Source organism: Symphalangus syndactylus, chromosome 12 (assembly GCF_028878055.3).
Source record: "Symphalangus syndactylus isolate Jambi chromosome 12, NHGRI_mSymSyn1-v2.1_pri, whole genome shotgun sequence".
NCBI classification, from domain to species: Eukaryota; Metazoa; Chordata; class Mammalia; order Primates; family Hylobatidae; genus Symphalangus; species Symphalangus syndactylus.
This window is the reverse complement of record NC_072441.2, coordinates 132,571,847-132,593,565: the sequence shown is the minus strand read 5'-3', so window position 1 is coordinate 132,593,565 and position 21,719 is coordinate 132,571,847. Positions and strand designations below refer to the sequence as shown.

General features: G+C 42.1%; 1 protein-coding gene across 6 annotated transcripts in view; it reads right to left on the bottom strand.

The window, feature by feature from the left end:
• ZSWIM5 (zinc finger SWIM-type containing 5) overlaps window positions 1-21,719 on the bottom strand; it is a 184,396-nt gene that overhangs the window by 26,657 nt on the left and 136,020 nt on the right. For 3 of the 6 annotated variants that reach the window (XM_055255733.2, XM_055255732.2, XM_063627602.1), the window contains 4 exons: window positions 16,656-16,804; window positions 15,171-15,321; window positions 7,754-7,933; window positions 248-424 (listed from right to left, as the gene is read on the bottom strand). In XM_055255733.2, coding sequence (XP_055111708.1) covers window positions 248-424; window positions 7,754-7,933; window positions 15,171-15,321; window positions 16,656-16,804 — 657 coding nt within the window. Of the gene's footprint in view, window positions 1-10; window positions 14-247; window positions 425-7,744; window positions 7,934-15,170; window positions 15,322-16,655; window positions 16,805-21,719 lie in introns of all 6 variants that reach the window. The other 3 variants (XM_055255738.2, XM_055255734.2, XM_055255735.2) reach the window with 2 other exon arrangements.

The window sequence follows — 21,719 nt, the reverse complement described above, 5'->3', positions numbered from 1 at the left end:
CTCCTTTCACCCCCTCAAAGCTTAGAGGAAAGGATGCAAATTCTTATTTGAGGTTGCTGTATCACAACTGAGTATACATGCAAATGGCTTAGGCTTCACATAAATATCCCTAATAAAAGCCTCAAAAGATCTGTGTGAAAACTGTCCAAATTGTGGTCTGAGTTGCAGGTACGTATGAAGATGGCTCATTTGGGCCTGGCATGAAGTGAGGGTGGCTCTAAAGTTCTTCGAGGAGGGCTAGACTTACCAAGCCACAGTGGCTGGCCTTGGGAATTAAAGAGTAGTCTTTCACTTTCCCTCTGGCAGGCAGGAGCTGTATAAACATCACTGCTGATTATTCGCTGTAGGTGGCTATCCTGCCAATGTAATTCACGGCCCTCAATGGCTCTAGTGAATACTGTTCGTCTTGGTCTGGATAAGGAGTCTGGAGAAAGAAGAACATGCAGCAGTACAGTGACAGGCAATTTGAAGTTTTAAGCCCTGGGTCTTCTTCAGGGTGGGAGGTTGGCTGAATAATAGTATTTTAAAAGAATAACTCTGGCAGCAGTATTGAGAACAGGTTATAAGGAAGGGCAATGAGAGCAGCCACTTGCAATCTCTCTGAGTATCTGTCGTGTTGCCTCCTTTTTGGATAAGCTTTCAGTGTGTGTGTGTGCTCTTTATAGGAATAACCTTCCCACAGAGATCTATGGCTTACTTCCTCCTTCTACAGAAGACTAATTTCTCCTGAGATCCAGAAGCTACATGAAATAGAGAAGAGTAGTGGTGCTTAGCCACTCAATCATGAAGATATAAACTGCTTCTATCAAGGTCAAAGGTAGAGAAAAGAAGCTAGGTAATATCCCTGGCCAATCTGTAACTTGTTTCATACCAAGTTTCCCTTATCAGACCAAGGACTTTCATGAAATTCATATTAAGAGTTGAAACAGAGCTGAAGCTATGGTGGCTCCTGCCTGTAATCCCAGAACTTTGGGTGGCTAAAGTGGGAGGATCACTTGAGGCCAGGAGTTCAAGACCAGCCTGGGCAACATAGCAAGACACTGTCTCTACAAAAAATAAAAAATTAAAAATTAGCCAGGCATGGTGGCACATGCCTGTAGTCCTAGCTACTTGGGAGGCTAAGGGAGGAGGACCACTTGAACTCAGGAGGTAAAGGCTGCAGTGAGCCAAGATTACACCACTGCACTCTAGCCTGGGTAACAGAGCAAAATCCCATCTCAAAAAAAAAAAAAAAAAGAGAGAAATTGCTGAAGCTCTGTATATTCAGGTACCTTTATTACACTGATATCTGCAGGCTTACAGTCTTGTTCCCCAATAAGAAAAAACTGATGAGGCCAGGTGTGATGACTCGCACCTGTTATCCCAGCACTTTGGGAGGCTGAGGCTGGCAGATTGTTTGAGTCCAGGAGTTTGAGACCAGTCTGGAGAATGTGGTGAAACCCCCTCCCTACAAAAAATATAAAAATTGGGCTGGGGGCGGTGGCTCATACCTGTAATCCCAGCGCTTTGGGACGCTGAGGCGGGAGGATCATGAGGTCAGGAGATCGAGACCATCCTGACCAACATGGTGAAACCCTGTCTCTACTAAAAATACAAAAAATTAGCTGGGCGTGGTGGCGGGCGCCTGTAGTCCCAGCTATTCAGAGGGGCTGAGTCAAGAGGATCACTTGAGCCCAGGAGGTTGAGGCCACAGTGAGCCGAGATCATGCCACTGGTCTCCAGCCTGGGTAACAAAGTGAGATCGTGCCTCAGAAAAAAGAAAAAGAAAAAGAAAAAACTGATGCTAATAAAAGACAAACTTGTTTTCTCACTGGAGTCTTACCATGTCATCTCCCTTCAGGAAAAGGGCTGCAGGGAAACCAAAACTGCAGACAAAAACGTAGGCTCAACTCTTAAGGGTGGTATGTAGGAGGACCAAATGGAAGATATCTTGCCATAAACCACAGACTTAGGGAGGATCATGGAAATGATATTTAAAGTAATAAGAAACCATGAGGGAGTCATTTAACTGATGCTTTGCCAGATTAAAGGCAATTTAAACTATTTTGGGATCAAGAACTGAAATATTACACTGTATGGACATTTCCAGAGATGCCTAGATGAGGTGTGTACCTACTGATTCTGTGCAAAAAAATTGAGGGAATGTCAGAGAATTCATACTGAATATGAAAGAACCTAACATATTGAAGCATTCAGGAAAAGTCCTTGGAAACTGGTCATTTCTTTAGAATTTAATATATCCCATTGGGTACAGGCTCAGATGGTTGAAGGATATTATCATTAGAGTAGCACTGACAGTATTTACTGAAATTGCTTCTCCTTCATGTTGTCCCTCACTGAAAGCACAATGACTCTTCTACTAGCTGGAATCTAAGCTCCTCTACTGCTGAACTGAGAATCCACCGCTCTGCTCAACCCACAGTGGGCACTGGGCTCCCAATATATTTTTAAATTGATTAAATCAGCAAATAATTACTGCCTACTATACAGTAGGTACTGTTCTTGGTGCTTAGGACATACAAAGTTCCTGTCTTTATGGACCTTTACATTCAATTGGGCAGAGACAGTTAAGTAAATATATAGTGTATCAGATATGTCATACAGTTAAGAGTGCTATGAAAAAGTCTAAAGCAGAGTTAGGGGGAAAAGCAAGCTGGTGTTAGGCAGGGGGTTATTGTTTTCTTCATACATAGAATGGTCTCCAGGCAAAACGAACAGCAAGTACTAAGTCCTAAGGCAGAAGTATATTTGGAGTGTTTGAGAACAGTGAGGAGGCCAGTATAGTTGGATGGAATGAGCAACCAGGAGAATCACAGGAGATGAGGTCAGAGACCTATTAGAGAACTAGATCATGGAGGGCCATGTAGGCCATGAGAAAAAGATGACTTTGGGTTTTGGAGAAAGATGAGAGGCCACTGAAGAGCTTTGAGCTGTGAAGGTATATGATGGGACTTACATTTTAAAAGGATAACTCTGGCAGCAGAATTGAGAATAGGTTATAAGATGGAAGGGCAGAAGAAAGGGGAGCAGTCAGGTGGGCACTACAATAATTTGTGAGAGATGATGGTAGTTGGCAGAGAAATAAAGAGTAGAGATGACGAGCAGTAGTTGGATTCTGGATATATTTCAAAGATAAAGGCAATTCATTGGATTTGCTAATGGATTACAGCTGGGGTGAGAGAGAGTAAAGAATTAAGAATGACTCCAAGGTTTTTAAGAGAGTTGCCATATATGGAGACAGAAATACTGCAAGAGGAGCAGGTTTGGGTGGGGCTTGAGGGGTAGGAATCCTACTGAGATGCCTGTTAATAGATAAATGGAGATATCAAAAAGGCAGTTGAATATACATATCTAGAGTTGAGAGGAAATGTGTGGGCAAGATATGTGTGTGTGTATATATATATATGAGCTGTTAGTATGTAGATGATTACTAAAACAATGCAATCAACAAAGAAGTATAGAAAGAGAGGTGGTAGCCGGGCGCAGTGGCTCATTCCTGTAATCCCAGCACTTTGAGAGGCAGAGGTGGGTGGATCAGAAGGTCAAGAGTTTGAGACCAGCCAGGCTAACATAGTGAAACCCCGTCTCTACTGAAAATACAAAAATTAGTCAGGCATGGTGGCGGGCACCTGTAATCCCAGCTACTCAGGAGGCTGAGGCAAGAGAATTGCTTGAACCTGGGAGGCAGAGGTTGTGGTGAGCCAAGACCACACCAGTGCACTCCAGCCTGGGCAACGAACTCTATCTCAAAAAAAAAAAAAAAAAAAAAAAGAAAGAGAGGTGGTCTGATGACAGACCCCTGGGCACTATGGCATTTTAGGTTGGGAAGTGGGGAAGAGACAGTAAAGAGACTTAGAAGGAACAGTCAATGAAGTGAGAACCGAGAGAGAATGGTTTCTTGGAAGTCAAATGACAAAGTTTCAAGGATAGTGTGACTAATGTGTCAAATACTGCTGATAGGTCAAGTAAGGTTATGACTGAGAACAACTACTAGATTTAGCAACAGTTAGCATTAGTAACTGGTACAAGAGCTGTTTCAGTAATGGTAGGGATTGAAAGCCTGACTTGGAGTGAATTCAAGGGAGACTAAGAACAGAAGAAATGGAGATGGCAAATCTGTACTATTCTTTTTAATGATTTTTCCTAACTCTACCACCCATTTCTACCACCCAGAGAGGCACGTGGAGTCACAAGAGTGTTTTTTCTTTTGTTTTGGTATGGGAAATATAACAATATGCTTGTACACTCAGGAGTAATTCATGGAGAGTGAAAAACTGGAGATGCAGGAGAGAGCGGAAATAATTTATTGTTAATTCCTATAGTGATGTCCTAGATAAAAGTGATGTAATAGGATCTTGAGAATAACTGGAGGGCTTGGATTTAGAAGCACAGACTGCAACAGGGGAAGAGGCAGAGTAGATGGGCAAAGAGTAATTCTCTGACCTTCTAGAACAGTATTTCTTTTGACCCATCACCACAGATGTGGTGGTGGAGTTTTGGAAATTCTCTTCTGATTGCTTCTTTATTTTTAGTAAACAGGAAGCAAGACTCAGTTGAAACTGAGGAAGGAGAGGAAGTACAGAAAATTTTAGGAAAAAAATGGTGTGAAATAGTAATTTGTAAGAGTGAAAGATGGCACAGACTAGGGAAATGTACTAGATGTCTAGAAGGTACTGAGGACCCACTTGAAATGAGTGGTCATAAACTTAAAATAAGACCAGTTATTATAGTTGTTTCTTTCTTTCTTTTTTTTTTGAGACAGGGTCTTATTTTGTTGCCCAGGCTGGAGTGCAGTGGCATGACCATGGCTCATTGAAGCCTTGACCTCCTGGGCTCAAGTGATCAACTATACCTGGCTAATTTTTGTATTTTTTGTAGAGATGGGGTTTCACCATGTTGCCCAGGCTGGTCTCGAACTCCTGAGTTCAAGGGATCTGCCAGCCTTGGTCTCCCAAAGTACTGGGATTATAGGCAGGAACCACTGTGCCCGGCATGGTTGTTTCTCTCCAGCCATATTCAGCTGTGCAAGTATACCAAGTGATTAGAGCTGGAATGAACTAAGTTTAGAGTTTTTCCATCAGTGTATCAAAGGGGAAGAGGGAGTTAAGTGTGTATGCAAAGGAGTGATTGTAATGAGTTACCAAGGAATCTAACGTGGATGAGGAGGAAAATAAGGCTATCAAAAGAGTGAAAATACATTTTGTCTTACACAGTAAGACAAAAATTCCTAGTGGGTCAAAGAATTACTGAAATAGGGATACTAAAGAAAAGAAGCTAGCAAGATTGATGGTGGTAACTGGTGATGCATGAAATTGAGATTATGAAGAGGGTGTAGTCTTTGGTAATGTCAAGGTTTAGGGTATGATTTTGGGGTTGAATGGCTAAGTTATGGTGGAAGATGAGACTACTGGAAAAGAGGAGATCAAATAATTGAGAGGCCAGGGTATTGGAAGGGTCATCTATGTGGCTACTGAAGTCATCAAGAATTATGATAGGAATCTGCATGGTGGCTCATGCCTATAATCCCAGCACTTTGGGAGGCCAAGGCAGGAGGATTGCTTCAGCTCAGGAGTTCAAGACTAGCCTGGGAAACATGACGAAACCCTGTCTCTACAAAAAATACACACACACACAAAATTTGGCTGTGAGTGGTGGCTCACGCCTGTAGTCCCAACTACTCGGGAGGCTGGGATGGGAGGATCACTGAAGCCTGGGAGACAGAAGTTGCAGTGAGACGAGATCACACCACTTCACTCTAGCGTGGGTGACAGAGTGAGACTCAGTCTCAAAAAAAAAAAAAAAAAAGAAATTAAAAAAAGGATTATGATAGAAATAGTGATAGTAGTATTAGTAAGCCAATAGCTAAAAATCTTCAAGGAATGAGAGGGATTGACCCAGAGGTCTACAGATGACAAAAACCAGGAGGGTGGCAGACAGTGTAGTTTGATGGCATAAATTTAAACCTGGGGGTATTTTAAGAAGGTAGGAAGGAGAATTATGTAGAAATGACTATGAAGAATAGGCAGGAATCAACTGCTTCTCCAGCCCCAAAGGTAAAGGGATATGAGAGAGGTATCAATCACAACCTGAGAAGGCTTTAGAAGAAGCAACATCTTCAAAGGAGAACTAACCACAACAAAGAACCAATATATTATGACAAGGAAGAAACTGCCAGACCAGGCTGGGTGCGGTGGCTCATGCCTGTAATACTAGCACTTTGGGAGGCCAAGGCGGGCAGATCACTTGAGGAGTTTGACACCAGCCTGGACAATATGGTGAAACCCTGTATCTACTAAATATACAAAAATTAGCCAGGTGTGGTGGCCCACGCCTGTAGTCTCAACTACTCGGGAAGCTGAGGCAGGAGAATTGCTTGAACCTGGGAGGCGGAGGTTGCAGTGAGCCGAGATCGCACTACTGCACTCCAGCCTGGGCAACAGAACAAGACTACCGCACTCCAGCCTGGGCAACAGAACAAGGCATGTGTTTGTATGCATTTGACCCTCTCTATGCTATCCAAAGCCACTATCAAAGAGATGGCTTCCTGTGTTGTGGAAGCTAGATGAGTGCCAGGAAAGGGTAAAGAAGTGGCAAAATTGTAGCCTTTTCATCTTTCATTACCTTAGTTGTCTTAAATATACTGACAACTAATTATGGTACAGAAGAAGACCAAACAAAAACAATACTTTTTTGTGATTTCCTCCTTGAGACTGAAAATACCAAGAGTTATTTGAAATAAAAGGAACTGCCAGGCACAGTGGCTCACTCCTGTAATCCCAGAATTTTGAGAGGCTGAGGTGGGTGGATCACCTGGGGTCAGGAGTTCAAGACCAGGCTGGCCAACATGGCAAAACCCCGTCTCTACTAAAAATACAAAAATTAGCTGAGCGTGGTGGCTCTCACACCTGCAATCCCAGCTACTCGGGAGGCTGAGGCATGAGAATTGCTTGAACCCTGGAGGCAGAGGTTGCAGTGAGCCAAGATCGCGCCACTGCACTCCAGCCTGGGGGATAGAGTGAGACCTTGTCTCCAAATAAAATAAAAGGAACCAATTGTAAAATCAGTGTCTGATAAAATCTTCTACCAATAAAGGCTCTCAATAGGCTAAAGAATAATCAATTGACAACATCAAATAGACTGAATTAGTTGAACTAAAACTCATAAAACTGATACGAATGCTGATGTCAAGTGATATCTGCAGGCCAGTGGGCTCAAAGGGTGGAGGGTACGGTATCACTGTACTGGATGTGTCTTAAAATGGGGCAGGAATCCTACCAATAATATGGGAGGATGATCCCACCCAGCTATTTGCTGTATAAAAATTTGAGGAAAACAGAAGCAAGAAAAGCTATGGTCAGGACACTTTTTAAAACTGCTTTTTACAGGTCTTTTGTTCCTCCCCTAAGTTAGGTCTCAGCTAAAACCAACCCCAACTGAAGCCAAGATATTTAATACATTAGACATGAAGAACCAGAAGAGGAGACCGGGAGTCACGCAGAGGCTCTAGGACATTATGCTGGGCACTGTAAGGACATTCTAGACGTGGAAAAGGACAGCAACTCAATGTCAAAGATAAAAGCTTATCCTTACTTAAGGTTCGGCATTTCAAGATGAATAAAAACACAGGCTTTTCTTATTTAGAATGGCAATTCTGACGGCTAAAAGGCTATCCAGGTACCATTATTCTAGGGTTTTTACCCTCCCACCTTTTGAAGTTCCAGGTACAAAGAGCCTAAAAGGACACTTGGCTCACCTGGGCTGTGAATGGCACTCTGGGGAAGTGCATTGGTGATGTTGGGCAGCTCATGTCCATAGTTTCCATCCTCCAGGGGACAGACATCCAGGTCATTCCACTTCTGCAGCTGCTGCAGCCAGCAGGATTTCTCCTCCAGTTTGCAGTGTGGATTTAAAATTATGCACACCCATAAAGCTCCTGGAAAATAAAGCAACCCATATTCTTAACATCTCTCCTTTGATGTGTGTGTAAGCCTTAATGTTTCAGTTTCATTTTTAGATGGTAGAGAAAGTTTCCAAAGCATTAACTTTTCTTAATACAAAAAATTTGCTAAGATTTTCGGAACTGGCTTGTTTTTCCTTCCCAACACTTCCTTAAAGTAGAGTGACTATCTTATTTGAATCTGTGTGCCTGTGATATAAAGACAGATTTAGGCTTGAACTCCAAGCTCAAATCTGCAGTGTAATAAATATTTATTAAGAGCCTTCTATGTTAAGGCTCTGTGCTGGTGAATAAAACAGACACTGTTCCTACCCTTGAGGAACTGTCTAGTGAGGGAGACAGATAAATAAACATAATTCCATTTGAATATGATAAGTATTAAGATAAAGATATGTTCAGGGTATGAAAGCAGCATAGAGGAAGGTCATTTAGTACAAGGACATGGTTGGAAGTGAGGAAGTCAGAAAAGGTTTTTTTTTTTTGCTTAGCTGAACTTCCTGAGCTTCATCAAATCATTCAATTGTAAAACTGAGATCATAAAAATACCTACTGTGTAGGGATATTGTGGGAATTTAATGAGACAACGTTTGTAAAGGGTCTAGCATATTACCTAGCCCACAGTAGAATCTTGGTATTTGCTTATCCAAGAAAAATAATTTATTTGGACTTGGATTTTCAAACTGCTGATAACTTGTGATGCCTTAAAACCATTACTTTCCTGGGATTTTTTTTTTTTTTTTTTTTTTTTGAGACAAAGTCTCGCTCTTGTCCCCCAAGCTGGAGTGCGATGGGGCGATCTTGGCTCACTGTTGCAACCTTCACCTCCTGAGTTCAAGCGATTCTCCTGCCTTGGCGCCCCACCCTCACACCCCCCACCCCGAGTAGCTGGGATTACACGTGCCCGCCACCACGCCCGGCTAATTTTTGTATTTTTAGTAGAGACAGGGTTTCACCATGTCGGCTAGGTTTGTCTAGAACTCCTGACCTCAGGTGATCCACCCGCCTTGGCCTCCCAAAGTGCTGGGATTACAGGCATGAGCCACCGCGCCTGGCTGCAGTGTGTCTTAATATAAACATCCTTTAGGATGTAGTTACATCCATGGATAGAAGTACATTTGGACACTATTTCAAAGCCTCTCAAAGCCAAATAGGAATGTTTTAAAAAGCCATCTTAGCCTCAATTTCAGATATCAATTGAAGATGAAAATTAATTTCTGGCTGGGTGCTGTGGCTCACACTTATAATCCCAGCACTTTGGCAGGCCGAGGAGGGCGGATCACTTGAGCTCAGGAGTTTGAGACCAGCCTGGGCAACATGGTGAAACCCTGTCTCTCCCAAAAATACAAAAAATTAGCTGGGCATGGTGGTGTGCACCCAGCTGGTCCCAGCTACTCAGGTGGCTGAGGTGGGAGGATTGTTTGAGCCCAGGAGGTGGAAGTTACAGTGAGCCGAGATCACACCATGCACTCCAGCATGGGTGACGGGAAAAAAAAAAAAAAAAGAAAAAACCCTCATTTCTATTGTTTAAATTCAATTTTTTAAATGTACCATGAAAAAGAAACTATATTATGTGTTGGGTGCAGTGGCTCACTCCTCTAATCCTAGCACTGTGGGAGGCTGAGGCAGGCAGATCACCTGAAGTTGGGAGTTCAAGACCAGCCTGATCACCATGGAGAAACCCCATCTCTACTAAAAATACAAAAAATTAGCCAGGTATGTTAGTGCATGCCTGTAATCCCAGCTACTTGGGAGGCTGTGGTAGGAGAATTGCTTGAATCCGGGAGGCGGAGGTTGCAGTGGGCTGGGATCCCGCCATTGCACTCAAGCCTGAGCAACAAGAGCGAAACTCCATCTCAAACAAAAAAAAAAAAAAAGAAGAAAAAGGAAAAAAGGAACTAATACTTACAACAGTGACTTTTTAGGGGATTATAGTAACATTTATTTTACAGTTTAAGAAGGGCTTTTCATCTATAGTGTAGAAACAGATCTTCATATTTAATCTTCACAGGTAAAAAAGAGGACCAAAAAAGAAGCTACTAAATCTGGCAACTTCAGAAGAACTCTGGTGACCTTAGGAATGGCAAAATCAACAGGACAATAGGAATGGAAAACAGATTGGGTGAGATGAGAGGCTTAGGAGGTAAAGAAACAGGGTGCTAATTCTAGTCCTGGAGGAGTTCCAATTTCCTAGGCATTTTGATATTAAGAAGGGGATCCTGGCCAGGTGCGGTGTCTCATTCCTGTAATCCCAGCACTTTGGGAGGCGGAGGCGGGTGGATTGCTTGAGGTCAGGAGTTCGAGACCAGCTTGGCCACATGGTGAAACCCCATCTCTACTAAAAATACAAAAAATTAGCCAGACATCGTAGTGTGTGCCTATAATCCCAGTTACTCAGGAGGCCAAGGCAAGAGAATCTCTTGAGTCCAGGAGGCAAAGGTTGCAGTGAGCCAAGATTAAGCTACTGCACTCCAGCCTGGGTGACAGAGCGAGACTTTGTTTCAAAAAAAAAAAGGATCCCTAGAAAGTGAGCACAAGTACTTTCACCTATAAGTTAAAAATGAGTTTTCTGTCTTAATAATTACATCCTTATAAATTTGTTTCAATACAATTACAACCCTGAGAAAGAGACAAAGCAAAAAATCCTACTAGTTGCCTGTATAAAACAGCACTCACAGGGCTGTTATCAGTATCCAGAAGCATATTTTCCTACAACTTAAAAAAAAGTGTTGGCTGGGTACAGTGTCTCATGCTTGTAATACCAGTGCTTGGGGAGGCTGAGGTGGGAGGATCACAAGGCCAGGAGTTTGAGATCAGCCTGGGCAACATAGTGAGACCCTATCTCTACAAAAAATTAGAATTTTTTGTAGTAGCCTGTGCCTGTAATCCTAGCTACTTGGGAGGCTGAGGTGGAAGTATTTCTTGAGCCCAGGAGTTTGAGTTGCAGTGAGTTATGATCACAGCACTGTATTCCAGCCTAGGGGACAGTGAAATCCTGTCTCAAAGTAAATCAATAAAAAGAAATTTGGCCTGGGCGTGGTGGCTCATGTCTATGGTCCCAGCACTTTGGGAGGCCAAGGCAGGTGGATCACTTGAGGTCAGGAGTTTGAGACCAGCCTGGCCAACATGGTGAAACCCTGTCTCTACAAAAGTAGAAAAATTAGCCGGGCATAGTGGTATGCGCCTGTAGTCTCAGCTACTTGGGAGGCTGAGGCAGAAGAATTGAGTGAACCCAGGAGGCAGAGGTTGCAGTGAGCCGAGATCGCACCACTGCACTCCAGACTGGGCAACAGAGTGAGACTCTTTCTCAAAAGCAACAACAAAAAATTTAAAAAGTATCAAAAATTCTAAGCAAAGGTAGCTACTATGGAAATTAAAATTTTACATAATTATTAAATATTAAATATAATAATAAAATAATAGCTATCATTGATTTATTTTCATCAGCTAGGGATTAAGGTGTTAAGCACTTTATCTCATTCAGTCCTCTAACTCTGAGGGTCAACAGGTCTTGGTTTGGATGTAAAAGAAAATAGGGAATCAAGGACAACCCTTAAATTTTCTTCTTGAGCAATGAGGGAGTCTCGCTCTGTCACCCAGGCTGGAGTGTGGTGACATGATCTCAGCTCACTGCAATGTCTGCCTCCCAGGTTCAAGCAATTCTTCTGCCTCAGCCTCCTAAGTAACTGAGATTACAGGCACCTGCCACCATGACCGGTTAATTTTTTGTATTTTTTTTGAGATGGAGTCTCACTCTGTTGCCCAGGCTGGAGTGCAGTGGTGTGGTCTTGGCTCACTGCAAGCTCCGCCTCCCGGGTTCACACCATTCTCCTGCCTCAGCCTCCCGAATAGCTGGGACTACAGGCGCCCACCACCACGCCTGGCAAATTTTTTGTATTTTTAGTAGAGACAGGGTTTCACCATGTTGGCCAGGCTTGTCTTTAACTCCTGACCTCAGGTGATCTGCCTGCCTTGGCCTCCCAAAGTGCTAGGATTACAGGCGTGAGACACCGCGCCTGGCCATTGAGCAACAAGATAATACATCTCGATGGTATATATTGAGATGGTGACAACAAGGGGAAAATAAGGCTTTGGCAGGAAAATTAAGAGTTCTGTGATGTCTGTATTAAGTTTGAGATGTTTCTTAGAAGTGATGGGCAGCTGGACACAGCCTGGAGCTCAGGGGAAAGATCAGGGCTAGAGACATACATTTGTGATTTACCTGCATCTGGATAGTATTTAAAGCCATGGGACTGAATATATAATCATTTAGGCAGAGAATGTAAACAGGAAAGTGGATGCTGGGGGGTACTCAATATTTAGAAGGGTTGAGGAAAGGCAGAGAAGTCTGCAAAGGAGACTGAGTGAAAGTCACCAGGAACACAGTGGGGAAACCCAGTGGGTATGCAGTTATGGAAACCAAGAGAAGAGTGTTTCAAAAAGAGTATGGGCATGTGGCTCATGCCTGTAATCCTAGCACTTTGGGAGATGGAGGCGGTAGAATTGCTCGAGGCTAGGAGTTCAAGACCAGCCTGGGCAACATAGTTAGACCCTGTCGCTCCAAAGGAAGGAAAAATAAAAGAGTATGGTCAAGTTTACTGAAAACCGCTAAGAGTTTTGAAGTAACATGAGAACAGAGAAGTGACTGTTGTATTTAGCAATACGGAAATTACTTGTGATTTCGACAACAGCTACTTCAGGAGAATGGCAGCAATGGGCAATGGAAACCCAACTGGAGTGGGCTCAAGAAAGAACGGAGGGGAGCAAATGGAAAGAGTGACCACAGATAATTTTTTAAAGAAGTGTTATTTCAAAGGGGAGAAGAGAAATGGGTTAATAGGTGGTGAGGACAGTTGGAATATCAAAGGAGTATTTTTTAAAATTTGAGATTAAAGATATTAGAGCAGGCGAGGCACGGTGACTCACGCCTGTAATCTCAACGCTTTGGGAGACTGAGGTGGGTGGATCACCTGAGGTCAGTAGTTCGAGACCAGCCTGGCCAACATGGTGAAACCCCATTTCTACTAAAAATACAAAAATTAGCCGGGCCATGGTGGTGCACGCCTGTAGTCCCAGCTACTTGGGGGCCTGAGGCAGAAGAATTGCTTGAACCCAGGAGGCAGAGATTGCAGTGAGCCAAGACTGAGCCACTGCCAAGACTGCACCACTGCACTCCATCCTGGGTGACAGAGTGAGACTCTGTCTCAAAAAAAAAAAAAAAAAAACAAAGATATTAGAGCACATTTGTATGCTGATGGAAATGATCCTGTAGAGAGAAAAAAGTTAATAATGCCCAAGCAAAGAAATAATTGTAGGAGCAACATTCTTGAAAAAAGGAGATAGAACAGAACCCAGAGCAAACACTAAGGGTTGGCCTTTCATGACAGCTAAGATACTTCATGGATTTTAACAGAGGAGAAGGCAAACCATATGGGTAGAGACATAGAAAGCATTAGTAGATTTGTAGGTGGGGAGATGATGAAACTTCATGTCGGATTGGTCCCATTTTCTCTAGTTCAGAAACGGAAAGTAGTGAGCCATTTCTCTCTACATTTGTAGTTCCTACAAACCCTGCCTAGGTTCTCCATAGGTGTATAGGCCTTTTGATCTGTAAGGAGCCCTAACAATAGCTAGGGGAGCCCTTAGAATAGTTAGGGGAAGCATGAATGCATGAATGCACTGTGTTCTAGTGTCTAACCTAATAAGCCTTCTCTAAGTGCAGTGGTTCTCAAAGTGTGGTCTCTGGATCAGCAGCATCAGCATCCCCTGAGAATTTGTTTGAAATGCAAATTCTCAGGCTCCACTCCAAACCTACTGATTCAGAAACTCGGGATAGGGACCAGTGATCTGTTTAAACAAGTACTCCAGGTGATTCTGAAAGGTTTGAGAACCACTGTCTTAGCAGAATGCTGAGGGTTTCTTGTATGGTTGATACAATAATTTGTTAGATATGAAAATGCCAGAAGCAAGAGTTTTTCATAACGAACCCAAGCATATAACAAGAGTTTTAAAAGCACCAGGAGCCAACTCTACTTACTTCCTCCCAACTACCTTTGTCCCAGAGGTAAAGCCCAAGTCCACAGCACAATCCTGTGACTGGTTCAGAAATTAAGACATTCAGGCCTCAGATGAAACTGACTCTCCCAAGGCTAACTTCAAGTTCTTAAGGAACATGCACTTCGAAAAAATAAAAGGACTTAAGATAGAATTGAGGGAGATGTTACAGAGGGATATTTGATTTAAAGTCAGACAGATTGGGCTTCCAGTGTTAGAGCCAAAACTTACTAGTGTGTGACCCTGAGTTCAGGGTATGGAAGATTCTGAAAGCAGGGCGAGAAGTACTAGCATTGCAAAACTGGTCTTAGTGCAAGGGAATGCTAAAGAGAAATGATGGCCACAGAGGACTGCCTTGATGAGGGAGAACCTAGAACAGTGAGGCCATTAGAAGGTCATAGTTCTAATCTAATCTAAAAGTTTCAAGGGGGAATGGACACTACATTGCATTTTAAAGGTTGAGAAATCAAATAAAGTTGGTCACTGGATGTAGGGAATGAAAGAAAAATGACTGCTTGGCAATAAGTTTGGTAAAGTAAGGAATGGTGGTGCCAATGCCAGTCACAAGAGCCTTTTTTTGTAGAAGAAAGCCCAAGTTCATTTTTGATTTCTCATTGGAAATGGTCAATGGACATCTACTCATGTGGGACTAGAACTCAGATGAGTAGAAAGAAGATAAAGGTGAAATACCATATAAGTAAGCTCTGAAGCTATGACATTTTAAAGTTATCAAGGGAATATAGAGAAGGAAGAATAGAAGGTTAAGTCCAAGTATTGGAAACTGCCCTACGTCTTAAAGGTCTGGCTGGGAGTGATACAGAAGAGCAGACTCGGGAAAAGCAACAAAAGTGAGGCTGATAAGTATTTGGAGAGCCAGGCTACTGCCATGCAACAGAAGCCAAGCAAAGAGGTTTTCTCTCAACAAAGGTTTCCAAATGGTAACATCTGGAACAGAATGCTTGATGTCGATAGCAAAGCACAATGCTGTGGAAGCAACAAAAGTGAGTTCATTGTTACTCTGGGTGGACTCTGTAGAACCTAAGTCTTCTACCAACTGGACTTAGCAAGATCCATGCAATGATTGATGGCAAGGGTTCATAAACAGTGTTGCCACAGGGCAAGATGGTAGGACGAAGCACTTCTCTGAACGATGGGAACTTACCTAGCTCATCCCAGAGCTGCCTGCACTTGTCTGTCATGTTTGTTCCTTGCTGCCTCCAGAGTGTGAGTCGTGGGTCGGCCATAAACTGCTCAGTTATTAGTGTCAGCATCCTTGCTCCATTGGAATCTCTCATCCGCAGCATTTCTCGAACCTGACACATAAGAAGTGGCAAGGGATTGGTGATTGTGCATCACAAAAAAGTAGGAGGAGAAGAAAGTGGGGGAGCGGGAAGTGAAGATGAAGTATCTGAGTACACCATATCCAAAAGAGCCAGAAAGAAGGCCTCTTGTTCTGTAAGCAAGATATCTGCATGTACCAAGAAAGCCTGATGTTCACAATGAGATACCACTTCACACCCACTAGGATGGCTAGAATTAAAAAGTCAGATAACAAGTGTTGGACAGGATGTAAAGAAATTGACACATCATACACTGTTGGTAGGAACGTAAAATGATACAGTCATCTTGGAAAACAGACTGGCAGTTCTTCAAATGATTAAGCATAGAGTTACCATATGACCCATCAATTCCACTCCAAGAAAGAAATGAAAATATATGTCCACATAGAACCTTATACAAGAATGTTTATAGTAGCACTATTCATAATAGCCAAAAGATGGAAACAACTCAAATGTTCACTAACAGATGAATGGATAAACAAAACGTAGGGTATCCACATTTTGAACAATAAATCCACATTTATCGTTCAGATGTAAAAAGGAATGAAGTACTGATTCATGCTATGACACCGATGAATCTTAAAAACATTATGCTGAGTGAAGGAAGCCAATCATAAAAGACTACATACTATATGAATGATTCCATTCATATGAAAGTCCAGAATAGGGAAATCTATAGAGACAGAAAGTAGATTAGTGGTTTCTTAGGGCTGGGGGAGGGAGACATAGAGGACAAGGGAGGGATAGGTAAGGGTATGGGGTTTCTTTTGAGGTGATGAAAATGTCCTAAAGTTGATTGTGGTGATGGCTGCATATAACTATGAATATACTAAAAACCACTGAACTGAACTTTAACACTTTAAATGGGTGAATTGTATAGTATATGAATTATATCTCACTGAAGGCATTAAGGGGAAAAAAAAAGAAAAACAGCCTGCTGTGAGAGCCGTTAGTTTCAAAATACTAAGTGTCTTTAGGAACAATGTTGAAACTCTAGTCTTCAAGCTTCATCAGGCAGCACTGGGTTAAAAGCAGAGGGAAGGTAGTTTCCTTGCTAAAATGCCCCAGCAATACTAACTCATTTAGAGAGCAGAGCAGAAGTAACAGGACTACCAGGCTGAGGTGGGAGGGCTCCCTGGATGCAACCTGCTCAGGTCTGGTCAGCCTCTCCCACTAGATTTCAAGTATTCAGTTCAGCTATGTCAAGTGAGCTAGGTATAATGCATGAAGCCTGAAGTGTGGTGTGCCCAGTCTAACTTAAGCTTCTTTTGTCAACAACAAAAGAAAAACACCTTTTCATATCTTACCTTGGCAAACATTGAGTTGAGTTGCTTTCCAGAGCCACAGTAACCACCCTGGGAGAGAAAAAGCTTCACTTGTTCTTTCACCTGTTCTTCATCCAAATGCCAACAGTTCTCATCATCAATGCTGGCCCCAGCTGTGGGGTCAGGGGCACCTATGAAGAATGGGAACAGTGAAATGAATCCCCCGAGTTCACATGCTACACATTCAGCTGGAGGGGCACTTTGTGAGCATACTCAAACAGAGATGGGTCATTCTGCTTTCATACGGGTTTTGTCAACTGTATAGTCCTAAACAAAATAAATAAATACATAAAATTAATTTTTCAAAAAGCCTAAATTAAAAGATCTAATGCTAGTTGCATGTTCACTTAAGTCTCAGTTATAGCTTCATCTAAGATCTACAGATACCACTGCAGGGGAAAAAAGGCTAGAAGAGATATACAATATGCAAATTGTGCATTTGTTTCCCCAGGAGAGTGACATTTTGTTTCTTCTTTTTGCTTTTCTATGAAGTTCAAATATGCCTTAATAGGCACACGTTATTTTAAAATAAAAATACATTCTTTGAACATGAAAAGTTCTTTTTGTTTGTTTATTTGAGACAGGGTCTCACTCTGTCACCCAGGCTGCTGGAGTACAGTAGCATGATCATGGTTCATTGCAGCCTCGACCTCCCAGGCCCATTTGATCCTTCCACCTCAGCCTCCCAAGTAGGCGGCACCACAGGAGAGGGCCACCACGCCCAACTATTTTAAAACAATTTTTTGTAGAGACAGGGTTTTGCCATGTTGCCCAGGCTGGTCTCAAACTCCTGGGCTCAAGCAATACTCCCAACTCAGTCCCCCAAAGTACTGGGATTACAGGCCAAAAAAATTCTGTTTTTTAAAGTTCACTAGAAAATTGTCCCTAAAGCATAGGTAGACTTGCATACAGGGTGATATGATTTTATAAATTTATATAAAATATATTTTCATATTGGGCTCACCTTGACAAAACCACTTAAAACATATAGTTATTTACACATCCCTCTCTCCTAGTAGTCTGTTAACTCCTTACTCACAGTTGAATCCCCAGTTGAATCCAAAGCTGTATCACCTATAGCATAGTGCTGATAATGTGACAAGCACTCTGGAAATGTCTGTGAAATGAAAACTGAATCATCTTTCACTCTCTTATAAAATGCTGTAACAATTTGTTTTTTAAAAAATTTTAACTGACAAATAATAATTGTGTGTATATATGGGGTACAATGTAATGTTTTAATCTATGCATTCTTTTTTTTTTTTTTTTTTTTTTTTGAGACAGAGTCTCACTCTGTCATCCAGGTTGGAGTGCAGTGGCATGATCTCGGCTCACTGCAACTTCCACCTCCCAGATTCAAGTGATTTTTGTGCCTCAGCCTCCCAAGTAGCTGGGATTTCAGGCATGTGCCACCATGCCTGGCTAATTTTTGTATTTTTGGCAGAGATGGGGCATCGCCATGTTGGCCAGGCTGGTCTCAAACTCCTGGCCTCAAGCGATCTGCCTGCCTTGGCCTCCCAAAGTGCTGGGATTACAGGCGTGAGCCACCATGCCCAGCCTGACCTATGTATACATTATAGGAAGATTTGATCAAGCCAATTAACATACACATCAACTCACCAGTTTTTTTTTTTTTTTGATGTGGTAAGAACGTTAAAATCTATTTTAGTAATTTTGAAATATACATTATTGGTTGGGTGCAGTGGCTTGAACTGGGGTGAATGTGAAAAAAGTGGAGAACCCTTGGCACCCAGGTGATGATAGTGGCAGTAGCTGTGGAAGAAATAAGGCACAGTCTATAAATACCTAGTGTGTATCTATAGAAAACTGCTGGGATAGGGCTAGGACGAGGCAAAACCTTGAGAATTACTAACAGTACAACTTTACCTAAACTTCAAAAAGGTTTGTTTATTTGATAGGAGAGAAAGGAAAGTAAATTGTACAAATGTTTGCTGGTCTACAATGGACCCCAGGAGAAAATGAGCTGCTAAAATTGGTGACAGCAGCAAAAAAGGAAGTGAGTTAATATTTGGGGCATCGAGGTAACAAACTACAAGGAGTTGGTGTGATTGCTGAGGCAAGCAAAGTCATTTGGGAAGAGAATGAACTGGCAAGAGACCCCATGGAGAATTTTCTAAGACATTTTCATTTTCATTTCTAAGACATTTTCATTTATTCAGCCAATATTTATAGAGAGCTTGATATGTACAGAACCTGTGCCTGTGCCAAATACTGGATATATAATGGTAAACAAAGCAGATACGGAGCTTATAGTTGGGGAGAGAGACCTGAAGCAAATAATCACATGTACACATTTTTGTGTGGAAAGGAAGAAGAGCCAAAGAAGGCTTCTCTGAGAAAGTGACATTTAGGCTGACACTTGAAGAATAAATAGGAGTTAGCCTGGCAGAGAGTGGAAGAAATACTGTGTACTTTTTGTTCAAAAAAGATATTATGTCATAAATTACTTTGGTAATTAAATACAACTATAATAAGGGAGGGAGGATAGAAATAGTATGGGAAAGGAGGATATTCTCTCAAGGAGAGGGAGTATCATGTGAAAATGCAGCCAAAAGCCAGATCATGCAAAGTTTTGTATGCCACAGAAATTTGGACTCGATCCTAACAGTAATAGGAGGCCATTGAAGGATGGTGGTGTGAAGAATGGAATAGACGGGATTAATAGTGGAAATTGAAAGATCAGTTAGATGGCTATTATAGCAATTTACATGAGAGATTATAGTGGTTTGATTTAATAGGGAGAAGTAGAAAATTATGAAATCTATTTCAGAGGTAAAGTTAACAGATCTTGCAATGTACTGCATGTGGAATACACAAAAGGCAAAGGTGTTAGGAGTAACTACAAGGTTTTCATCATGATTCCATGGCTAAATGGTGGTGCTATATGGTGAATACAGAAGGATAAATAAATTGGGGAAGATCATAAAATCACATTTGGGTATGTTGATCTTGGGATGCCTTTATGACATTAAATAGTTGGATATAGAGTCTAACGCTCAAAAGATATGGGCTGAAGAAATACATGTGTGAGGTCGGGCACAGTGGCTCATGCCTGTAATCCTAGCACTTTGGGAGGCCAAGGTGGGTGTGTTGCTTGAGCCCAAGAGTTCAAGATCAGCCTGGGCAACACAGTGAGACCCTGCCTCTATAAAAAAATACAAAAATTAGCCAAGCATGGTGGCATGAGCCTGTAGTCCCAGCTACTTGGGAGGCTGAGGTGGGAGGATCACCTGAGCCCAGGGAGACTGAGGCTGCAGTGAGCTGTGATTGTGCCACTGCATTCCAGCCTAGGTGACAGAGTAAGACCCTGCCTCAAAAAAAAAAAAAAAAAAAAAGAAAGAAAGAAAGAAATACATTTGTGAGTCATGGAATGTAGATAATATTTGAAGACAAGGATGTAACTGAGATTGCCTACAGAGATCATATAAAATAAGAAGAGGAGAAAATGTAAGATTAATCTATAAGAAATGTCAATATTCAAAGGTCACAGTAGAGGACAGCATTAAGGAATAAACAAGGGCACAAATCATTTAACTAGATAAACTAGGTGTGGTGTTCACAAACTGGCTTCTTCAGCTATCTCTCACTAACTCCCAGGCAGCATCTTTTCTAAAAATCCTTTCTTTAGTTTAAAAATCAAATTAAATTAAAATGCCCTTATATGTTCACTGGTTAGAACATTTTAGTCTTTTCACAGAAAGAGATGAGTATGAAACCACTTATCTTTAGCAACAGTAAAGTAGACCTAGTCAATGTAGATGATACTTTAACATTATAGTCTGAATTTTTTCCTAAGGACTAAAACTAATAAGAGAAATGGGGACAAGTGAAGATAAGATAGAAAGTATGTCTTTTATAAATAATTATGAAACAAACCATTGTGTGGGTTCAGCCTCCACGTAAGCATTGAGGCTTATATAATGAGACCTGTCCTGAGGGGGTTATTAAGTCTAAGGAACCAATTATTCTTTCACTTTTTTTTTTTTTTGAGATGGAGTCTCACTCTGTTGCCCAGGCTGGAGTGCAGTGGTGTGATCTCAGCTCACTGCAACCTCTGCCTCCAGGGTTCAAGCCATTCTCCTGCCTCAGCCTCCCAAGTGGCTGGGATTACAGGTGGTGCGCATTACCATGCCTGGCTAATTTTTGTATTTTTAATAGAGATGGGATTTCACCATGTTGGCCAGGCTGGTCTTGAACTCCTGACCTCAGGTGATCTGCCTGCCCCAGCCTCCCAAAGTGCTGGGATTACAGGTGTGAGCCACGGTGCCTGGCTGATAAATCGTAATTTAAAAATTTTAATGTACGGTGAGCTGAAATCATGCCATTGCACTCCAGCCTGGGCAACGAGGGCGAAACTCCATCTCAAAAAAAAAAAAAAAATTAATGTATTCCAATTTGTTGGCCTTTTCCTACTAAAGAAAATTTTCTCTACCTCAAGGACATGAAGGTGTTCTCTTCTTTTAGGTTTTACTCTTCTACTTTTCACATTTATATCTGCAATCCAACCACAACTGATTTTTCTGAATGGTATCAGGTAGAAATCAAGTTTCAACTGGAAACTTGATTTCCGGTTGATCCAGCATCTCTTATTGAAAAGATTATTCTTTTCCCTTTCTTGGCATTTAGTGGAATCCTCTCACTGTTTTGTTGCAGTTGTTTGTCTTTTTTTTTTTTTTTTTTCTGAGACAAGATCTTTGTCTCCCAGGCTGGAGGGCGGTGGTGCCATTGTAGCTCACTGCAGCCTCAAACTCCTGGGCTCAAGCAATCCTCTGGCCTTGCCTCGGCCTCCTGAGCAGCTGGGACTACAGGCACACACCACCATGCCCAGCTAATTTGATTTTTTTTTTTGTAGAGATGGGGGTCTTACTTTGTTGCCCAGGCTGGTCTTGAACTCCTGGGCTCATGTGATCCTCCTGCTTTGACCTCCCAGAGTGCTGGAATTACTGGTGTGAGCCATCCCACCCAGACTGAATCTTTTCACTTTAGAAATTCACGTTTTTGGGCCAGGCACAGTGGCTCATGCCT